Source organism: Cebidichthys violaceus, unplaced genomic scaffold (genome assembly GCF_023349555.1).
Source record: "Cebidichthys violaceus isolate CVI_PGR_0920_01 unplaced genomic scaffold, fCebVio1.0.p SCAF_84, whole genome shotgun sequence".
Classification (NCBI taxonomy): domain Eukaryota; kingdom Metazoa; phylum Chordata; class Actinopteri; order Perciformes; family Stichaeidae; genus Cebidichthys; species Cebidichthys violaceus.
This window is the reverse complement of record NW_027176969.1, coordinates 174627-198355: the sequence shown is the minus strand read 5'-3', so window position 1 is coordinate 198355 and position 23729 is coordinate 174627. Positions and strand designations below refer to the sequence as shown.

General features: G+C 46.2%; 1 protein-coding gene across 1 annotated transcript in view; it reads right to left on the bottom strand.

Moving 5' to 3' along the window:
- The window catches only part of ncanb (neurocan b), a 101102-nt gene that overhangs the window by 35439 nt on the left and 41934 nt on the right, over positions 1–23729 (bottom strand). Inside the window, 1 exon segment of the mRNA XM_068702408.1 lies at positions 4604–4720. Within this exon segment, the coding sequence (XP_068558509.1) occupies positions 4604–4720 (117 nt within the window).

The window sequence follows — 23729 nt, the reverse complement described above, 5'->3', positions numbered from 1 at the left end:
GAAAGAGAGAAAAAAAATATTTGATATTTATGTAGAGAGCTGGGAGGAAGGAAGTGGGAGAGAGAACTCAGATCTAATCACCATGATTGGAAACGAGGCCAGAGAGTGTGGGGAGGTGCAAAATAATAATAATAATAATAATAATAATAATAATAATAATGGAAAAAAAAGCATCAGGTGGGCTTCCTGTCGAGCCAAAAACCAACTGGAGGACATTGATGTGTGCACAGAGAGGACGTTGCTATTCAATTTATTTCGCTGAAATTGACCCGAGAGTTGTTCAAACCAGCTGTGTCCGACTGTTACTGCAGTTTGCCTAGTGATGGGACAGCGTGGCTGTTTGTCATGCATCGTGTTTTTTCTCCGCCTGCACTCCGGTTGTTGTTTCTGACCGATTTGCTGGAGGAGCTGAGGGAGAAATAAAAAAGAAAAACGCAAAGGCTGATAAAGAAAGAGAAAGAGGAAGAGACAGAGAGAGAGAGAGAGAGAGAGAGAGAGAGAGAGACGGCAGCTCGGGCTCCGTTATCTCCTCTAATTCAACGATAGAGAAAATGGAGAGAGCTCGAATCCTCACGGGGCCGTGAGGAAGATGGATGGAGAGGAAGAGGGACAGGGGTCGAAAGACAGGATGAGATAATAGTGCGATCAGAGTAATTTCCTCCCGTTAAGAGGATCAGTTACCGTCTCTTGACCTCGCTGCACATTCTCCATCTGAAATACAAAGAAAAGCACACGTGTACCGGCTTTGATGCGGCTGCATAAAGCCATGAAGGCAACGCCGCGCTCATGCGTCCGTTAATCCAGAAGCCTGTGAAACGTCTCCGGCAGCTCAAAGTGATTTACCTGCCGACTGATGGGCTGATCGAGGTCTCTCTGAAGAACAAACAGCAGGCGACCAGAAGTGATTTGCCTAACTCCTGCTCCCGTTAGAATCAGTGGTTTTGCTGACCCGTCTCCAGCAATAGGCTGAGACAGGTTAATGCGTCCCCCCCCCTCCCCCCCCCCTCCCCCTCCACAACAACAAACCACATTCCAACTAAACAGAAATAGCTGCTGCCGTCAAACAAGAAGGAGATTTGATTTCTGAGCGACACGAGCAACAACAACAACAGGACGGACTCAATATAAATGTAAAACAAGGATGTGACTCAACCTTTAAAGCAACTCAGTCAATACCGGCGGCCTCATCACTCTGTTCGTGGCTTCTGGAATCTAAATGAACTAAAGATGGCGACGGCCCGAGCCGGCGGCTAGCAGCTAACGGCGCTGAGAGAACAAACGGGCGCAAATAACGCCGACAGCTAAGCGGCGTGAGTGTAGAGCGTCAGTTGATCGACGTTGTGGGCTCTGGATTTTGAATTTAGCACCTTTTAAAAACTCATTTTCAAATTGTATGTAAGGCTACAAAGGGAAATGTGGGGGTATAATGAAGTGGTGGGATTGAGAAGAAGAATCTGCTGCATTTTACGTCGCATATGACGGCCCTCATCAGCAGGTCGGGTTTGCTCAGATGCTGTGAAACTGTAAATGTTCAAACTTTCTGTGAATCTGAGCACAAAAAGCCCCCCCCCCCCCCCGAGAAAACTATGAATACAAGGTGTTTTTGCTCGTAATAAGTAAACAACAATCTGCCAGTGGAACAAGTCAAACTTGGCTCGGTAGGATTTATTAAAATGCGTCTACTTTATCTCAACATTATCGGCGGATGGGAAGAATCCGCCGCTGGGAGGTGCATTTTGTTTACATCGCTGTTTATTTAATATCTGTGAACAATATGCTCATTCCAGCTATGAGGAAGGCAAATATAATTCATTGTTGCATCTCAGCACACGGCCATCAAGCAGACAGGCTTTAATTGTGCCTCGTTAATCACTTAATCTGCTGCAGGAGCCAGATTTTAACCCTAAAGTCCTGCTGATCAATGGCACGCAATAACCGAAAGCTTGGGCTTTTTTTTTAATAAGGCGGCTTTACTGACAGCCTTCAATCAATTTAAACGAAGTTAGGAATACAGATGGAGCGGAGGACTTTCTGAAGACGAGGATCTGGTGGAGCTGGAGTGCTAACATTGAGACTTACGCAGCTTCTCTCTCTCTCTCTCTCTCTCTCTCTCTCTCTCTCTCTCTCTCTCCCTGATAAATATTAACTACAGACCCACAGTAGAAACATTGGCCATCAATAATGCAGCTCCCCAAAACGCTTCTCAAATAATTGCAGCTACAAGCCGAGTCCTGGAGACAGCCTCCGAGGTGTGTCGCGGCTGTGTTGCCACTGCCTCATATTGCCTCAATGTAACCCTTTTCACGTGGAGAGTAGAGGCAGTGCAGGGGGGGTGGGGGGGGGGGGTGGGGGGTGGGGGGGGCTGTGGCGGATGAACGCAAACCGGTTTGGATCTGAAGGAGAAAGAAACCGATTGAATCATGAATGATGGAGCGAAGGAAACAGAAGCTGTGGATGTGAAACGCCGAAGTGAAGCAACACTTTCCTGGCGGCCGAATTCCTCTCCAGCAGCACTGTGTTAAGTTGGTAAAATTGTGGTCAAGCTTTTGCTGTAATAAGCAATTAACCTATGTTGCCGTTGGCCATAATTCCTATTAAAAACATCAGATATGCAGCTGTTTAGCGACGTAATCAACAAGGCAACACTTTAGCAACACTGGGAAAGGCAATTAAACACTCCCGAGAAACGGGAGCTAAAGGACAAGTGGAGAAGTAATCAGCAAACACCAAATATTTTATGAGTGCGCGAACCCTTCCGACGTTTATGTTAAAATGGCATAATTTATTCCAAATGCTTCTTAAAAAACAAGTTTTGTCTCATTCAATAACGAGCCCAAACCACATGGACTGGAGCGAATCATTGAAACTACACGTGTGTGAAATTCATGCCGTTAAACGTGCATTTGTCACAAATTATCGATCCAACGGCAGATTGCTGATCGATCTCCAATGGTGTTAATGCACGGGCACATGCTGCATAATATGTGCTTCTGGGCATAAGAATGAAAGGTTATTGATAATCAGACCCAGGACAATAGGCCTCACATGACCCCCTGACCCCTGATCTACGACCCATTTCAGTAAGTAATGACCCGTGAAGCCTCAGCGTGGCCCTGTTGTCTTTGCATGCATGATTATTGGACTCGCCAGAGCTCGAGAAGTCTGACTAACGAAAGGGTTCAACATGCTCGGTGGTGTTTTCTAATTCAGGAATGATGGTGATTTATTTAATAACTGTTAATCCTTAAAGGTTCGAAGGCTGACATTCAGATCAATACTGAAGCAGCACACAACTATCTAAACAGCTAATAATACATCATTAGAACTACTATTGACAAAAAAATTGCAATCAATGAAAATAGAGTTGCATCACTAATATATATATATATGTAGTTTTTCGCGTAATTTACCACAGCTCAACCTGATTCTTCTTCTCTTTATCTTCCTGTTTCCTGTTTCCCTCAGCACTTTAACCAGCTGCTCCATCCCTCACTAAACCTGATCATGGCTCCTCTGTGGCCCATGTGTCCTTGCATGTCTCAGTCACACACACACACACACACACACACACACACACACACACACACACACACACAGTGTGACACAGTGCACAGCCATTTTCTGACAGCCACACTCTCCCATCACACAGCTGAGAGGAAATAATATATAGCTGCCAACTATGGGGCATAAAAGTGAAAACACACAGATTCACAGACGTGCGCGCGCACACACACACACACACACACACACACACACACACACACACACACACACACACACACACACACACACAGCTGAGTGCATATAGCTCACAATCAGCAACCTCTGTCACAACTGGCTGACTTGCCAGCATATGGATATTCCCTGTTCACTTTCAGTCAAGGAGCTTGATCCAAAACCACTGGAGCTGACAGGAGCGCTCCTCTTGAATACAGAATCCTGCTCACAAACGAGAAAACAAAACCCCAAAAACCAAAAGGAAAAACAAAAGGCAAACCCGTTGGTGCTTTCCTCCTAAATTCACGGCTTGAGTCGCAAACATCACTAACGGTAAATGTCATGCCAAACATTATGCCTGTCTCGCCTTCCACCTCTTCCACCTCTTTTCTGCAGCTGCTGACCTCTGAGGTCTCCCAACTCAGCCCTGACCAGGGGCGTGAATAAATATGGACAGCGTAGGCGGTGCGGTTGCACTGGGACCCCTGGGGGGCCCATAGATTAAGCGGATCCCTTACCATATTTTTCAAAAGCCTCCCCTTAAATACACCTGTGTTCAAAAAAGTATTACAATACTAGGAAAAACCTTTTTTATAACAAAAAATGTTTACGCTACATAAAACAATAAAAAAAATCATTTCTTATGTTCTTTGTTTTTTTTGTCACACACAGATATGCAGCGATGATTGCTGGGTAATATGTATGTCGATGTTTGGTCACGTGATGAGACGATACGTTATCCGGTACTTTAGGCGCAACAAAAATCGGTCATGACTCAGCAGCTGAGCGGTCAGTCATGCCTCGGTGTAGCAGTGCACTGGGGCCCAGTCGTTACCCCCTCAGGCCCCCCCGGCCCCCCCGCCCCCCCGGCCCGGCAGTGACTCACCGATCTCGCAGCTCTCTCCAGAGAAGCCCTGAGGACAGTAGCAGCTATAGCCGTCGCCTTCCTGCAGGCAGCTCCCGCCGTGGAGACAGGGGTTGGTCTGGCACGGGTTACTCTCCCCTGCAAAGACAGACAAGAGTGGGAGACACGTGTGAATTTATAATTTAGTCTCGAAAGTTGACGAACTACGGCGGGCAGTGAGCCGGCGTTGTATCCTCTCGCTGCTCTCTGACGGAGACGGAAGAAGAGCAGAGTGGGCAGACGGTGCGCAGACTCGGCCTCCGTGACTTTCCACAAGGTGACGGATTGGCTGCTGTTGCCGCTGTTTATCATGAGTGATGCTCGCCAGGCGAAGGACAACGTGCTGAGTCGACCCCCCCCCCCCCCTACTGGCGCCCTCCTGCCTCTCATCCCGGGTCCGACTGATGAGCCAAAGCCCCCATAAATTAGCCGATCATCGGCCGGTCATGTCATGCATACTGGCGCGTGGGGAGGGGGGGGCACCTACTTTTATGGCACATTACGGCGTCGCAGAGGAGGCAATAAACACATTTTATGCTGCTGGGCTGTAACGCCATGCCTCTTCACGGGGAAATATTTTGGCGGATGAATGGCGGAGATTGAGGAGATTAAGTCGTAATTATTGCTCTTGTATTTTAGGACGGGACGGAGGGAGGAGGAGAATTTGACAAGGGCGGTTAGACCGCAGAGCGGGCGTCGGGATTTTTTTTTTTTTATTCTGTGTGCAAAGAAGGGACTGTAGGGAACTGGCTCGATTAAATGTCTTTTTATTATCCAATCCTGATAGGATTGCAGCCCCTGACACAATCTGTCAGGCCATCTAATACACTGCATCTTCTCCATAATAACAGCCCCGGCTCACTTAATGATGTATGAGCCCAGAGGAGCTGTGCAGAACGTAGAGTGCAGTTCCCCCCCTGAACGACTGGGAATACCGTCATTCGCATGTGTTTGAGTGCGTTTGCGCACCGGCGTGCGCGAGCGCGAGCGAGTGCATTTCTGGATGTTTGTCTGACCCTGACTCATTGCATACTGGTGAGATATATAGAGTAACGCGAGTGTGTATTCAATTTCCTGTGAAAACGGGGTGATGGACTCCCACTGCTGCGGAGAGGCTGCTGTTGATTCACAGGGCGAGGGGAGATGATGGAAAGTCTGCCTCTGGAAAAATACATAAAAGCGATTCGCTGAATGAGAAAAGCCATTAGAGACTCATTTCTTAATTCAACAGCAGGGGGGGGGGGGGGGGGGGGGGGGAGACACACAACATTGTACGTGATTTGAAAACATACACCACTTAAAAGGTTAATGATGTGCTGATGGAGATGGTAAAATCTGAAAGTGCTGAGCAATTAATGACATAAAAATCAAATCAAATGGAAAAAAAAAAAACAGGATATGGCCAATGTGTGAGGACAGGAAATGAAGAAAGGAGCTGTTTGAGTCATTATCTATAACCAGGGTGGATAATACCAGATACTTGCGACTTTCAATAAACGCGTAGTGTACCTGTACTTTTCCAAAGTAGCAACCCCAACCCTGTGAGTTAAAATAGACAATGTGTTCGCAAACAACATAGAAAATACCCACCGTGACCCCATTCGATGCTTCTGATTGCTGGCTGTGTGTTGTTTAAGCGCGCTCAAACCATTGGTTTGCTGTTGCTGAAATGATCGGTTTATCACTTGACTACGGACTCCATTTTGTCGTCAAATCAAGCAAGGGTGGATAAAGAGCGTGTCGCCGACGGCAGCTCCGGTGCGTTTTCATGAGAGAAAATAAGGTGACGGTGGGAGACTATCAGCGGGAACCTGAACCTACTTTCGCTGCTGCATGTCCACGGCGACTCTTCAGGTAAATTAGGTGATGCGATGTGGAAAGCTATTTTGACTCAAACTTGGCTTACTCTCGCTCTGTGTGACATATCGAAAATGTCAAAATCATACAATTTTGGAAAATGAGCTTTACAAGGTGGCTTCACTTTTATACAAAAAAAAAATGCTTCCAAGTGGTCGGCTGCTTTCATCCACTGTGAAATTCAATGTCTTCTTGACATGAAATAATAAAATGCCACCTTCCGGTTGACTAGTTTAAATAGAGTAGGTGTGAGTGTGTGAGTGTGTGAGTGGGTGTGTGTGTGTGTGTGTGTGTGTGTGTGTGTGTGTGTCATTTATGCACAAGACACACAATATCATACCGTGGAACAGGCATCAGCCAAACTTAATAATTTAATAACTTAACTTTAAATAATGAGATATTTCACTCAAAGCCACAAGAGCCAACCTGGCGATGGCCCTTTAAGAATCAAGGGATCGCCAAAAGTCTTTAGGATTCATCCTCTGGGGAACATGAATGTCTCTACAACATGTTAGTGCCAATCCATCAGATGATAAATGAGATATTTCACCCGATTCGTGAAACCTTTGACCCGTTGGTAACGCCAAAGGATCATTTGTATCCTCTGGGGACCACGAATGTCGAGATTGGTATGTAGCTAAAAACAATGTCACTGCGTTGTTTCTAATCAGTTAATTAATACGTTAGAATACATGTTAACCCACTTAATACCTTCCAAGTCCAGTGTAATGCTCCTGCTCAATGTTAAAACCAACAGGTTTCGATGATTAATGTACTTTAAGAAATAAAATCTGATGAAAATAATAACCTTTTGTTCACATATTACCCTAAAATAAACACCAAAAGCAAAAGTCACGTATACTGGTGTAAAGAACAGAGGCAAGAGTTCAGTTCGGCTTTTAAAATGCTCACATTAATGTTTGTAACATTTGCAACAGGCGCTCAACAAAAACCCCCTCCCCCACGCATTAATCTGCCTGAGTCACGCAAAAGATAAGTCTGACATGCGAGTGTCTCTGCGTGCGGGTTCTTTGGTATTAAATCTCAGCCTCGCAAAACGTCTCTTCAATTTGAGTCACAGCGCAGGGCGGACGTGTATCTGCTGCGGTGGAGAAAGGCAGCGATGCACACAGTGTATCTGACAGCTGAGGACCGGCTCATCGAGTCGACTTAGTGAGGGAGGCTTTGGCAGCCGAAGGGGCCAGAACTTCTTAGGACCATTCTTCCGGTCAATCACACCACCGAGGGCGATGCTGCAGCTCTGTGCTGGTGTTGTTAATACCGGACAGGGTTTTGATTGAAAATAAGAATGAGATATCTGAAAAGAAAGGATCAATTAGTAGACGACATCACCAACTGATAGGAGAAACTCACCTATTTAGAATGATGGAATGGCCGTTATCGATGGTTATCATTAGAAGTCTAACGCTTCAGATCAGGGCCAGGCTGCACCTATCACTTACTTAACGTTCAGGCAAAAAAAGACTACTTGGTTCAGGTAAAGATAGTGGCGTGGCCTTAAAATACGTAGTTAAGTACGCAAGTCAAATAACAAAAGTATGGTACAATAAGTAGACTTTAATTCATGGTTTCAGGCGGGACACAAACAGCGGTATCCTGGGTCAAAGTCCTGTGTTTGCTACGTAACTATGTTGCGTTTTGTCTGGTAACCTTTTAAGGGCGTTAGTTAAGTACGCAAGTTATGTAACAAATAAATAAACAAGTAAAATAAATAAACATGAACAGTAAACATGTCCATCCCAGGCGGCAACCTCTGATTCTGCCGAGTGAAGCCGATGCGGAAGTGTCTTAAAACGTGCGTTCTCTCTTCTGACCAGCAGGGGGCGACTCCTCTGGTCGTATAGAAGTCTAGTCTAAAATGACTCTACTTCTCTCTTGATTTATTCCCTCAGTAAACATTGTAAACATGAGTTTATGGTCTCGATCTGTAGTTTCAAGTCTTCTTCAATACAGCATGATGTTCATTTAGTACATTATGGTCCATTTAGAGTTACAGGGGATGATTTAGGGGCGGGCTTACTGTGACTGACAGGTCACTGCCGCTACCAGAGCCGATTACGACGTCTCTACGTCACTCCGCCACTGTGCAAATAATAACTTATGTTTATCGGTTGCAAAAAGCCAAGATGGCGACGGCGAAACCGCTGAACTCGAGGCTTCAAAAATCCACAAACCAATGTTTGACGTCACGATGACTACGTCCACCTCTTATCTACAGCCTGTGGTGCATCAACCCCAACTTTCTCCCTACAAGGACTTTATACTCGTAATTACTACAGGCAGTTTATTTTTTGAGCACAGTTAGTGCGTGACAACTGTGTGGACCTGCATGAGTTCCATACCATAAAAACCCTTTAAAGTCCATTCCTATTGGTCCATTTTTCTTTTTCCACCAAAGAGGCCATTCATTAACGTAATTTAAACAGTTCCAGCTAAAACTGCCTTAATCATGACGTTGAGAAGGACTTTTTTTTTTTTCCTCAGCTACCATCTACTGTACCGGCACTGATGAATGGCGGCGGTGCTGCCGGTGGTTTTACAGACTCAGAGCTGAGCCGTAGCAGAACAGGGACATTGATCCAATCTGCAGACAATTAGTAACGACTTATTACACACAAATGAGACTGTGCTCTTCACCATCTGTCCACCGGCAGCAGCCTGCGGTCTTAGCGGCGACATCACCAGTACAGTATGCAGAAACGAGAGAGAACTTATTGGTTTGTGTGACTAAGGCAACGGAAATGTCCTGCATGAATGGATGCAGACACACACACACACACACACACACACACACACACACACACACACACACACACACAGAGTCAGTCCTTAACATGGGAACTAATATGTTAATATGTTAACAAAGTTAAAATGTGACCGGTTTAGTGTTTAAACATTCACGTCAGGGCATTAGATGACATTTAACGCGTTTTTATTAATAATTAGGGAAGGTTTGCAAGTGAAAAACTGATTAAAAAAGGCATGAGGCAGAGAGAGAAGGATGAGGGAGAGAGAGAGAGAGAGAGAGAGAGAGAGAGAGAGAGAGACCCGGGTCTCTGGGAAAGAGGGAAGGATACAAGTTAAAATTGAGCGCAGAGAAGCACAAATATGAGAGAGAGAGAGAGAGAGAGAGAGAGAGAGAGAGAGAGAGAGAAGTCAGCCAGGGAGGGACAGAAAGTCATAGAGGGAGCTATCATACGTTTCCTCCTCTCTTAATGCGGGCTGCTAGCGTCATGATTAATTACGCCGTGGTCTTAAAATAGGTCGCCTCTTCCACTTCTTCTGTTTCTGTGCGAAAAAGACGGCGAGGAAAAGAGGAAGATCGCGAGCCGGAGTCCGAGGACGAGAAGAGGGACGAGGAGGACGGTGTGGTTTGCGCAACAGTCATACGAATCAAAACACAGGCCGTAAGGTCTTCCTCCCGGACACTGAACCCATACTGCAGCGTCTCTCTGCAATCCTGTGCAGAATTTCTTAAACGATGTTCTTCTGTGTGACATTTCCCTGCTCTGCGGGGTCATGTTTAGTTTTTCCTAAGCCTCTCAGGAGGAGGGAGATTATCTCAGCCCTGTGGCACATTTGGGAAGCTACTCACCGACGTCAACTCGCACGCACACACACACACACACACACACACACACACACACACACACACACACACAGACCCTGGATTTGGAACGGACCATAAAAGAGGCTTGCGATAAGGGAAATGTCTCGCATCCCATGAAGTCCGAAAGCTGAGTGCTTTGCAAATTCGACATAATGGAAGGCCGCATTAAAAAAGAAGGTTGCGCTGACAGAAACACCGAACTCGGCGCGAATGAACGCGTGCGACACACACACACACACACTCCAAAAACTGCACACACACGCACTTACATTTACTGTATATATACACCTGCTCATTGCCCGCCGCGTCGCTGTGCTCGGACTCACTGAACCTTGTAATAGCTTTGCTGAGACGGAGATCACACCTCGGCCTGTTCAAGTACCCCTCCCCCCCTCCCCTCCCTGCCTCTATGAGCGTGATAAGCCATCACCTGGGCCACAGCAAGAGCCGCCCCGTTAAAATGCAACGCTACAGTGCATCCCTAAAAGGCAGCGAGGCACACGGAGCAGTTACAGCCATGTGGACAGCTGAGCTCAGCTTCCGATACGGTCCAAGTGTGACATATTCGTGTCACTTGCATGACGGCGACGGTGAACATGTGTTTCGCGCGTTTTGGCGACGACGCGGAGCAGAAAAAGAGCATTTAATAATGCACAAGTGGAAGTGGCTCTGCCAACGACGAATGACACCCAAGCCTGGTCCAACAACACAAGACTAAGATATGAATTTTCTGCAGGTAAAATTCAGAGTTATTGATTGGTTGTACTCACTCATGCACATGCTGAAAGTCCAAGAGGACTGTATGTCTATGACTGTCTATGTCCACAGGGCTTAATCTGTTTGGTTTTTTTTTTTTTTGGGGGGGGGGGGGGGATTCTCACCTTCATTGGATAGTTGATAATGTAGAGAGACACATGTGACAGATGCTCGTCGGCTCGTCACTTTTTGGGTAAGCTCGCTAAACTGTAAACTAAAATGTTCTTTTACAAGCTAATCTTTGCCTTAACCCCCAAGATCAAGCGGACAGGAGACCTCCCGCCTAATCGTACCTTCAAAGAAGAGAGGATTCTGATTTGTTTGTGATCACTGAATTCCAAAGATACACACAGACCTCCACCCGAGTCATCGGTACGACCTGTGCGACTCCTGAAGTTTCCATCTCTCCGCTGCCAAGACGGACGGACAGACGGACTCACAAGTAGGAACGTGATCCGTGTATCCAACGTGTCCCCAGACAAGGCAAGTCGCTCACTGCAGATGAGCTACAATTACTGCCCCGGCAAGCTGATTACACACCGTGGGGCGGGGGGAATATGAAACCTATTTCTGCTGGAACATAGATAACGCCACGTCTCCAGCACAAAGATGCAGAGCCCAGAGCGGTCTCAGATTACTTCATCGTGACGGATCGACAGAGGTGAGCTTCACGAGGGTCAGAGGGGTTGGCCGAGGAGAGTGGACGAGACGCAGAGAGACAGAGGGTTACGGGTTGCTTGTTGGTGGAGCCGCTCCGGGTTGGTGCCGATGATGTCAGCGCCCCAGCAGTCGGCCTGCAGAGTCGGGGGAATCTAACGTCTGACAGTCTGCAGTGAGGGGGCATTACACCGAGCTCTTCAGCCCATGCGGTCACACACACACACACACACACACACACACACACACACACACACACACAACGGGGAGGGTCAGTGCGCCTCGCCGCCCCCAGCAGCGAGCTTCCACCGCTTTCCTTTTAACCAACTGCACCAGCTGTCAGTCAGCGGCTGTGCAAGAAAAATCCCACGGGTTGAGAATTTACTAACACGATAGAAAAGACATGTTTTTTTTTTGTTTTGTTTTGTTTTTTTAGATTTGGCAGAAGGAGTTTAGTCCTAAATTTCTGACACTGAGAATTATGACACAGGCTGTCTTTAGTGGCCGAAGCTCTAAATTGTCCATCTGCGGACGCGTCTCGCGATTTTTGATTGACGAGCGTAGCGATAAAATGAATGTGGACATGTGGTTGTTAAGACCACAGAACTACAGCCCTATTAATCCAAGGGGTCACATATGCTATAAAGCCCGCCGTCGTAAAAGAATGATAATGTAATACTCTATTGATCTCCACCCGCCGCAGGGAGACCGGAGCACCTGGTCGGCCACCGACCGGTTCCCAGGTTGGCGGGAAGTCAGCGCTCAAGGACGACCGGCGACGACCGATACTTTGCTGAATCCGGGCTTGGACCCAGCTCGACCACTTGAAAGGCTGCAGACGTCTGCGTCGCAACCGGCATCCTTTTGGGAGCGCGAGGGGGAAGGGAAGGGGTTAGCGGACGGAGCAGGTGTAGCGGTGTGATTACTGTACCGAGCCGGGGCAGAGCGGCCTCTGACAAACCAGGATTGATGAGCACTGCAGGAGGAGGGAGCAGCTATTTCTGTCCGTCTGACCACATGCGGGGCCCCGTGTCTGGCTGCACCTTTGTGTACGCGAGTGTGTGTGTGAGTGTGTGTGTGTGTGTGTGTGTGTGTGTGTGTGTGTGTGTGTGTGTGTGTGTGTGTGTGTGTGTGTGTGTCCTGGGGTGAAAGGGGTGAAAACAACACTGGACGTCGACAGCAGTCTGTAAAAAAGATCCACACGTAACCCACTTCATACCTTGGAACTGGAAAACAAAGCACACCTTGTTATAAGAACTCCTGACGATTACGGCCTCATAAGAGTTACTGTTAGCCAAAGTGAAAGACTCACTTCAGTGTGAGGTAGCTTCCTCAGATGTATTAGGGAGATCATTGGATTATAATATGTCATAGAAAGCCTTAATGTGTGAAACTTTTCCGCATGCAATGGTTCGTACGATATCTTACGAAAAGGGTTACTCGTCATTTTTCGTGCGTTTTCCTGTGAAAGTCCAGCAACACGTGTCAATTTACTGTCTTTATATGCATGCGGTCATTCCAAAATATGATCAACTTAGTTAGGTTTAGGTTAGGTTTAAGCAACAAAATGACTTGGTTAGTTTTAGGAAAGTGTAGTGAAATACGTAGCTAGCCTTTAGGCAACTAAACTACTTAGTTAGGTTTAAGAAAAGGTTGTGGTAAAAATAACTATGGATGTAACGTTTCTTAAGTTCTGAAGTTATGTGATAAATAAATCAACTATGACTTCACGCAGTAAGACCGGTGTTTGTTTGACACGTCAACCTCCCGCCTGCCCTGTGTGGGGTTTTGCTGTCTTTATACTTCCTGGTTTTGCTGTCTTTATACTTCCTGGTTTTGCTGTCTTTATACTTCCTGGTTTTGCTGTCTTTATACTTCCTGGTTTTGCGGTATTTATACTTCCTAGTTTTGCGGTCTTTATACTTCCTGGTTTTGCTGTCTTTATACTTCCTGGTTTTGTGGTCTTTATACTTCCTGGTTTTGCGGTCTTTATACTTCCTGTTTTTGCGGTCTTTATACTTCCTGGTTTTGCGGTCTTTATACTTCCTGTTGTTGCGGTCTTTATACTTCCTGGTTTTGCGGTCTTTATACTTCCTGTTGTTGAGGTCTTTATACTTCCTGTTTTTGTGGTCTTTATACTTCCTGGTTTTGCGGTCTTTATACTTCCTGTTGTTGCGGTCTTTATACTTCCTGTTTTTGCGGTCTTTATACTTCCTGTTGTTGCGGTCTTTATACTTCCTGTTGTTGCGGTCTTTATACTTCCTGTTGTTGCGGTCTTTATACTTCCTGGTTTTGCGGTCTTTATACTTCCTGTTGTTGCGGTCTTTATACTTCCTGGTTTTGCGGTCTTTATACTTCCTGTTGTTGAGGTCTTTATACTTCCTGTTTTTGTGGTCTTTATACTTCCTGGTTTTGCGGTCTTTATACTTCCTGTTGTTGTGGTCTTTATATTTCCTGTTGTTACGGTCTTTATACTTCCTGTTGTTGCGGTCTTTATACTTCCTGTTGTTGCGGTCTTTATACTTCCTGTTGTTGCGGTCTTTATACTTCCTGTTTTTGCGGTCTTTATACTTCCTGGTTTTGCGGTCTTTGTACTTCCTGTTGTTGAGGTCTTTATACTTCCTGTTGTTGCGGTCTTTATACTTCCTGTTTTTGCGGTCTTTATACTTCCTGGTTTTGCGGTCTTTGTACTTCCTGTTGTTGCGGTCTTTATACTTCCTGGTTCACGCTGTATGTCACGTGAGGCGCAGTGGAAGGGACGATGTGAGCTCCCTCTGTTGCGTTTCCGTTTCCTCTCTGTGTTTGCGTACGTCGTTACCTGCTGACTGTTTAGTGCTGTAATGTTGCAGGAGGTTCGTGAAGAAAAAATAAAGCTCTTAATGAAACGCGTAACCCCCCCGACAGCAATGCATTAATTATTACTGAGCACGCTGAAAGCTGCAATCAACACTGGATTACTCAAATGACTAAGACGACCGTGCCAACATATTAAACTGTTCCAAGTTATCATTTATTCACATCGCGCTATGATCAATTTACAGTCACGTCTGCAGGGTGGAAATCAATCCCTGAATCATTTGTTCTTTATTCAACTGGGAATCCAATACAGGAAGGAGTTTGATATTTAGTGGGTCTGATTTTTGTGAAGTTACTGACTTCTTTGTGTTTTGTACTTCAATGAAATGAATAGATAACCCTGACACAATAGTCATCCCTGTAACACGAATCGGACACATTATTAGTCCCAAAATCTAAATCAAATTGAGTCCGTGACCCTTTGTTTTTCAGTTCTATTTTACTACTCAAGCATAATATCGAAAGTACCAAAAACAAGCAGTTTTGGATTCAGAAATGAAGAATGAAATAATTCATTGTTCATTTTCTGGTTCGGTACACAGATTTAAATCAACCCTAAAGGTATATATGACCCCGAAAAAAAAAGTCTAATAACACTTATGAGTTAGAATATACTTCCACGTTTAAATTATACAAAACTGCAAAAAGTATCAAATTCACACAGAGAGTTTCTGATTCTATTTCGATAGAGAGTCCTCTCCATTTTCAGTTTCACCTCTTCTCAACTGCATTGAATGTTTTCCTCCTCTCTGCACAAGCAAACACACACACACACACACACACACACACACACACACACACACACACACACACACACACACACATGCACAAACTATGAAAAAGTGTGACACTAGCAATTAGCTACAGTGCCAGAAGCCTGAGACAGCAGAAAGCAGCCGAGGCGCTCTCAGTGAGCGCCTCGTGAACCGGGGCGTCACACTGAATCAGCCCGGAGAGGGCCGGCGAGGAGTAACGCGACCGGCAATTCAATACAAGCCGGGACGGCGAGCCTGACGTAGAAATTGAGGGTCTTTTGTTACGAGAGCGGCACTTGTGGCGTCTCCATTCGTCCTAAATAAATTGCATTATCTGGGCTGTCAGAGTGGAAAGAAAATAATCCATCTTGGCTTATCATCACAAACACATTCTATCCACCTTGGAATCCCACCACCCCCCCTTCTGCTCGCTTCTCTTCAGTGTCTGTGCTCTCATTTTCAAGGCTTTGTGGAATGAGAATATTGAACCAACCGCATTCCCCCCCCCCCCCCCCCCCTTTATTTTTTAAATTATCCAATAATATTCAACACTCACACAAGACTGAAACTGTCAGCGATGTACGGGTGAATTATTCATGCACTGCATGATTACTGAACGGAACATGTTTTGTTGCACGTCAAGGGACGCCACAGTGCTGTGAACATATGCTCACGTGCTTGATTGGCATGCCTTTAAATGACGTGAGGGACGTGCACACATGTGAAGGCTCACTTCCTGTTTCATGTGCAATTAGACAAGTGGTGCGAGAAGCACGAAGGCGACGTATGGCGAGAAAGTGAGAGGCGAAACAAATGCGAGCAGTGCAAGCGGGGGCTGTTGGTATATTCTGGCCAACAGTAGGTCTGCGTGTCCGAGACCCTGAACTCATGTTTGGACAAGTTTCCGCTCGTTAAATGCATTGTGTCTTCCCAAAATAAACTGCTGATGTCGGTTTACTTCGTTTCTAGGTCTACTTATGCAACAGAACTACTTGGCTAGTTTTAGGAAGGGATCATGGTTCGGGTTAAAATAAGTAAGTTACAAAACAAAAATGAGGTGAAAGTTGACTTTGGTTTCACACGGGACACAAACAGCAGTCTCCTGGGTGAAAGTCCCGTGTTTGTTTGCCCCGCCCCCATGTCCCCGATACTACATCAGTAGCTTTGACGTCTAACAATGAGGCGGTGGGGTTTACGCTGGAGTTAGTTGAAAGCCAGACACTGAAGGGAGTTGGGAGTGAGTCGGCGTGTCACTTAGTTGAAGATGTAGTACCGAGAGCCGGCCGATCCAAAATGATCCTGAATAATAGACACCAACACCTCCATGAGAAACTCTCCAATCGCTTTACAGATTTAGATCAACATCAAAAGGTACAACTGTGGCGTGATGACAGCCAGAATGAGGGTAAAACAGGCTGTGTTAGGAGTATTACTGTGAGTATTACTTCCTGTTATCTTCCCTCTCCCTATGGCTACTGCATCTGCATCTGCATACTTGAAAAGCCACGTCAAGTCGCTCAATGATTCATTGTGGCTACCTTCATGAAATCATGAACGAGGCTGCCGCGACGCCGCACAGGCTGCCTCAGTCTGAGATCATTTCTCAGTCTTGTTTTCTTGTTGTTTAACATGAAGGGCAAAATCTAATTCATTATCATTATTAATACAGGAGGAAAAGCACACAGCTCTCACGGGGGAAAAAAGTGTCTCTGATTTGTCAAATTAAATCTTTAACCGGAATATTCTCCAATTACGACTGTGACTGTGTGACCGTTTCGGTTAAATCTCGCAGGGATGCTTCAGGAATCTAGCAGTACCTGCACAGAGTGGTTAGCGTGGGTTATTGCATTTCACTATAAAACCACCGCATCACGACGGAAAGAAAAAAATCTGATCAGACATTCAAATATCCCGACAAATTCAACGTACAAAGGGCACGCGACGTTGCCTTTGGCAACACGTGTGCGGTGCCGTGTGCAGACGTCGCTACTTTCCTTATTTGGAAAAGCCGATTTGCACTCTCCTCTCCATTTGGTGAGTCACTCTCATCGCGTCCCACTGCGATTGGCACAGCTGCTTAGAAAGTGATGAGGCCAATCATGTGACTTGCTGAGGAGACAGTGATTAATCACCAAACCCTCCTGTTTGTCTTCTCCCGCAGACATAAACAACAACAACAACAACAACAACAACAGGTATGCTTGGACACACCTTCACTGACCTAACGTGTTGTGCAATTTGCTGCGAATATGGAATCGCAAAAAAGAGCCCAAAGTCAAAGAGGAAAAGCAGGACACACACACACACACACACACACACACACACACACACACACACACAGATGGGGGATCTCATGCTCCCTCGCCTGCATGTTCGTATTCCGCTGTGGTTACTATCAAGAAGTTGTTCTGACAGCAGAGCAGCACTATTTGTAAAGCTGTGGGCAGGAGGCTCTGCCTGGAGACCTGCTTAAAACTCAACAAAGAAGAACTACATGACCTCACAGTGACCCAGCCAGCAGAAACTCTGACGAGACGCTTGCTTCTCCAAAATTCCTCCAAGCCTCCATTGCAACTTGCAAACATTCCCTTTATTTATTTTTTTATAGCTCACCAGACTCCCCCGGAGCCTTTTTAAAAAGGGATAGTTTGGAGCTTTTTGAAGCGGGCTTGTATGAGGGAACTTCATCCATAGTCAGCGTGTTTTTAACAATAGGCGACGGTCGGCACGCCACCGGACCGGAGAAACAAGACAGGAGTTACTGCACAGAAGCACGGCAATGTGCTGCTGTGGACGGGGGATGCCAGCAAAACATATTGTAGCCAACAAAAAAAAAAAATCAATATCCTGAAATAGATTTATAGTTTAGGTGGAAGCTTTTAGAATATTTCAGCCAGTTTAATTTTGCCATGACACAGCAATACAGCTATAGATGTTCCCATCAGGGATCTGAAACAGCTACCTATGCTCTCACCAACGCCACCAGACTCCATTGTTATTTTACCTCATGGAACACTGGAGTTGCTGGTGTACCGCTGCCTCCATAGGGAAGCTTGTTCGTGTTATTGTGTGACTTTGGTGAGTTCGGATCCACCAAAGACACACAATAACACAAACAAACGACGTTCCTGTCTGTTTCGCCAAACTTGCGGCGAACCTTGAACCTCACACAACCCCACTTCAAAACATCCAAACTATCCCTTTAATTATTCCACCCCCCCCCCCGCTGGGACAGATCTGTGGGTGTGTCTGACATGCCCTACATGATGGGACCCCTCAACCCTTCCACCCCCGCTGTGGGGCTGGCTGCCGCATGATGCGTTGTGACTGACGCCGGCAGCCAAACACCCCTGGCTGCCACCGCAACTGTGGAGAGGGAGTGAAGTCAGTCAGGCAATCTGGCAGCTCGGAAAAAAAAAACCCTCCAGCTGGGTGCACTCGTCCTCTCTCACTGCCGCCACTCCTCTGCAAGCTAGAAAAATACCTCAATTTGAAATCATGCATTTCGCCGTTAACCTTGGCGGCGGACGGCTCCATTTTTTCTTCTTCTTCTTCTTCTTCTCTCTCGACGGCTGTGTGCTCGCGCGTGTGACCGGCTGAGTCTGCCTGCAAAATGGAGAATGAGAACGCAAAAGGAGCATCTCAGGGACGCCGCTGTTCAAATCCTGTTGGCCGGTGCTACAAGCAATAATAGAACCTCCATTTCCACAGGAATCTGCTGAGCAGCTTCACATCACAATACATCTAAATTTCGATCCCTCTCTGGTTTTTTTTTTAGGTAATAAAAGGTAGAGTGCTTCACTGTGCTGCTAGTCTGTCTCCCTTCTTTTGACCTCTGAGAGGACAGACCTGTTAGATACAGATAGAGGAGTGAAACATCCTCTCAGTGAGAGGAAGCGCATTCCTGACGTCTAATCTGATAGCGCCTGAATGCTCCATTGTAACGGTTACCCGCACAACCACCGCCGGGTTAGTCTCCATCCCGCTCGGCGCAGCCACACAATGACTCCACACAGAGAGGATCGTATTCCTTCTGACAGCGCCCTGCCAAGCTCTCCGTCTCCATCCATCCCTCCCATCATTTCCCATTTGGTTGCACGCAGAGGTGATGTTGTTCCTTTCTTTATTAAACTCTACGCACCCGCAGGGGCCCTGAGGGGCCTGACAATAAAAACTCAAGATAGGGATTCATCGTGGAAGAAGAAGAAGAAACTCTTCTCGGCAGATCCCTGTCTGTGTTTTTAATGGGGTGACATGTGGCTCTGCAGAGGTCTTCTCTTATCGTGTTTACAGATGCGGCGAAATTTAAATGACTCCAATAAAAATCAGAGGAGATGGCGACGCCCCCTCCCGAATGCGCCAACAAGCGGTTGATGGTTTCATCTGCTGCCTGTTTGTTTTACTCTACCGGTTTTATTTCCTCATTGGGTTTGTTCGGTCACCCTGTTTGGCTGTTATGGGAATCGCACAGATTATTGTAAAACCCTTCCAAATCCAAATACATGCAAAGTTATGGAAAGTCGAACGTTAAAAACACGGGACCACAAATCCTCTCGGAACATTGCTTCGTGCATACGTGAGCGTAACGCGCCGCACTAACCAAACAGATGATTAAAAAACATGTGTTGTGTACTACTGACATTAACGTAGCACATTTGGGCTGCACCCCCCCCCCCCCCCCCGACTGATCTTTAGAGGGCCGTGATGTGAGAGAATATTCATAAAAAAAAAAACACCAACGAAACTTGTCTTGCAGGCTGTGGATCTGCCACCAGTCAGGAGATCCAGTCATTCATCCGCCATAATGGGAGCTGTGGGTCATGTGAGCTAGAAAATAAAATACAGCTGCCTGTGATGCGGCTGCTAGAGTCTGAATAATCACCAGGTTTTGTTATGGCAGCACAGACAATAAACCATTTTTATGATGTCATAAAAATGGCCTGTTTAAGACAGCTTTCCTGTTGTTTTTTTTTCAGGCTCGCAGCAAAAAATTAAACCCAAATCGTGTTGGCGCATGAGCTTTACAAACATAGCTGTTTGTTTCATTGACTTTTTACATGTATAAATCAACACTCTCTATTCCCCAACATTCACCAGTATTTTTTTGCTTGAGCTTTTTTTTGCCTGCTGCACATAAAAAAAACCCCTCTCTGAATTATTTAGTCACTGTTTCAGTTTAACGGTTTGGGAACCAACAGCACTTTACGAAAAACGGCAAATATTTGCCTTTCATATCGCAGCTCGCTGTGATGTTCAACAACCTTTCCAGGCACAGCGCTTGACTCGGTCCACGGAGAGAGACACTCTGGAGCTGCCGCGCTCACACACACACAGATGTGTTGACAACACTTCTCGAACGCTGAAAAGCTTACGTGAGAACAAATTAAACAAGTCAAATGTTGACATGATGTACGATCTCGCGGGCGCACATTTTGACTGATGACTTCTGTCTACGCGCTCCCTCCCTCCTCCATATTCACTTTGAAACCCCTCGCTCTTCTTTATCTTTACTTCTGTCCTTATCGACTGTTATTCCCTCAGTGCTAAGTCGACATCATATCAGTTTTGTTACCTGTCACTTTCAAAAACAATCTCAGCGTCAGAGGGGCTGTCTTTGTTGTGTTCCCGGTTAGTTTAGCTTCTAGCCTCTAGCCTCTAGCGTCTAGCTTCTAGCCTCTAGCTTCTAGCCTCTAGCTTCTAGCCTCTAGCCTCTAGCTTCTAGCCTCTAGCCTCTAGCATCTAGCTTCTGGCCTCTAGCCTCTAGCTTCTAGCTTCTAGCCTCTAGCCTCTAGCTTCTAGCCTCTAGCCTCTAGCTTCTAGCCTCTAGCCTCTAGCTTCTAGCCTCTAGCCTCTAGCATCTAGCTTCTAGCCTCTAGCTTCTAGCGTCTAGCCTCTAGCTTCTAGCCTCTAGCCTCTAGCTTCTAGCTTCTAGCCTCTAGCTCCTAGCTTCTAGCCTCTAGCTTCTAGCATCTAGCTTCTAGCCTCTAGCCTCTAGCTTCTAGCTTCTAGCCTCTAGCTTCTAGCTTCTAGCCCAGTTAATTAGTTAGTTAGCCTCTAGACACCCGCAGGTAAAGAAGGCACGCTGTTGTAGAGAGACGTGTCAGTAAATTAGACCAGCATGTCTCTGCTAAAGTTACTTTGGATGCCTGAATTGAAAGCAGGCATGCAAGTGCAAAACACTTTTCCCGTAGACTCACATTGGGAAAGCGACATCTGTACATAAACTTATCAATGAAAACACTTGAATAACCTTTATTTAAAACATTAGGTGAGGTATAAATACACGCCAGTGCGCTTCCTCTATGCCAAAGATCTGAGTGAGTCACAGTCATTCCAGTGAGCCAGCATGCACTATACCAGGGCACTGGCTCAGCTAAATGGAACAGGGCCATAATTAATGTTATTAATTACAGCTGTGTTTACCTGTCAAAATGACTGCTCTTAAAGGAACCCATCCATATTTGATGGCAGTCCCTGTTGCCCCAGGGTTACACAACACACTCTAGTTATAGGGAACTCCATTACCCACAATATGAGATCAGCATCACCAGCAGCAGTACACTGTTCACCCCCCCGTGGCCACAGCTCCTGGTACAGAGGGTGATCTGGTGTAGCGTATAGGGAGAATCAGGGAACATGACGCTACTAGCTTTACGTTATCTGAGCCATCCACGATGGCTCAGATAACTTAAGATTGGGCAGTCTGAGGTCACAGAGGAACGCTGTCTGGGACATCTGATTTTGCCAGTGAGACGAGTGAGAAATGATGCACTGATTACTTTCCTCTGGTCTCTTAAACCGTGAGAGGCAATGATGAGATTGAGCTGAACCTGCACATTTAAAAAGCTGGAATCAGAGAATTGTTTTCCTCAAAAAATTACTCAAAACTGATGAATCGATTATCAAAATAGTTGGCGATTAATTCATTTTTAGTGACTGCATTACTAAAGGTCGTCCCACAAAAAAGGCTCAGTTTGACGCCTCACCACGGTGTGCTTAAGCTCATTTCCAACACTTGGTTAGCGGGATACAAAGAGCCCGCGCTCAGTCAGCACAGAGTGCTGTGTAACGCCGTGTAACGCCGTGTAACGCCGTTTCATCCCACACCACGACGGAGCCCAGCGTCCCTCAAGGCTGTTCTTTAACAAATCCCATTCGTTTAATATGCAGCAGCCCAATAGCGGAGGATTAGCTTCAGCAGGAGGGTTTGATTTTTTGGAAAAATGGAGGAATTACACCATGAAAAGAAAGAAGAAGAGGAAGTTAGAGACGAGAAGCAGATAGCAGGACGACAGATTAGGCGGCGGATGGATTTAAGGGAGGTGACACTTCTTTTTCCTTTTTTTTTTTTTTTTTTTTTTTAAACGGCAGTGACGAGGATCCTGCTGAGGATGAGGATCTCACGGGGGACAGATTCGGTTAGACGACAATTGACTGCCCTGTGTCGTACCACACTGGAGTTCAAGAGGCTATCAAAACATTATGCCAGCGAGAGTCATAACAGTGACCAGAGGAGTAATAAAAGACATAAAGTCAGGGAGCGGGGGAGAGCGAGAGAGAGAAAAAAAGAGAGAGAGAGCGAGAGAGAGTAAGAAAGATAGAGGAGAAAAAAAAGAGGTGGGAGAAAAATCAATAGACTTCTATATGCAGCAGTGAGAATGTGGCCTCTCGCTCCAGACGGCCGATCCAAGGACTCCAACAGCCAGCAGACAAACTGAACATCCATCCACACAGCCAAACTGGTAATGTGCCACCGCAGCCTGTCCCCGTCTCCATCCATCTCCGTCTTTCCGCCTCCATCGACACACACACACACACACACACACACACACACACACACACACACACACACTCCAATCTACTGGCTCCTCTCCTCCAAATTTAACAGTCTAATTTGGTTGAGGGCTGGCTGCCGTGTTATTGATGTCTCCAGAGGTCTGATCTATCTCGGGGCCCCGGGACGAGGCTTTATTCAAGAAGGCGGTAACTCAGAGGCCTCCTGTTTCCCCTCCAGAGTTTGCTCAGAGTGTCACAGAGCCGTTGGTAATTTAAAGGCCGGACAGACACGTTACTCACGTTACTGCGTCGGCCCGCTCCGAGCCGCTCGGTACATTTCCACGCCCGTTTGGGGTTCTCTGGACTAAGAAGACACTTTTGTAACTTTTTCGTGTGGCGTTACAAACTTTCAGAAATACTGACTTTAGGATTATACAATATGGAAATGAAGATATGAGTTATTAAAAAAGAAATAAAAGGAGACTTGTTTACTTTCTCACAGTAAAAGGATTAAGACACATTCAGTGTGTGTGTGTGTGTGTGTGTGTGTGTGTGTGTGTTGGTGGATTATCGAGGTTTACTCCTGAGCGAGCTTGGCATGCTGGTGCTTCTTCACATACATTTAGTCTTTATGTGCGTATGTCCACCCATCTGTGTGGGTTTAGCTGGAGGCCAGAGCGAGGGGGGAAATTGGGAAGCTGGATGTGGTGTTTTTCTTTTGTTTTTTTTACCAGTGTCTTATCACTCTGATATATGGCCAAATAGGACACAGAGGGGCTGAAACCGGCCTGATAACCAACAATAAATGAGGATTGGAAGG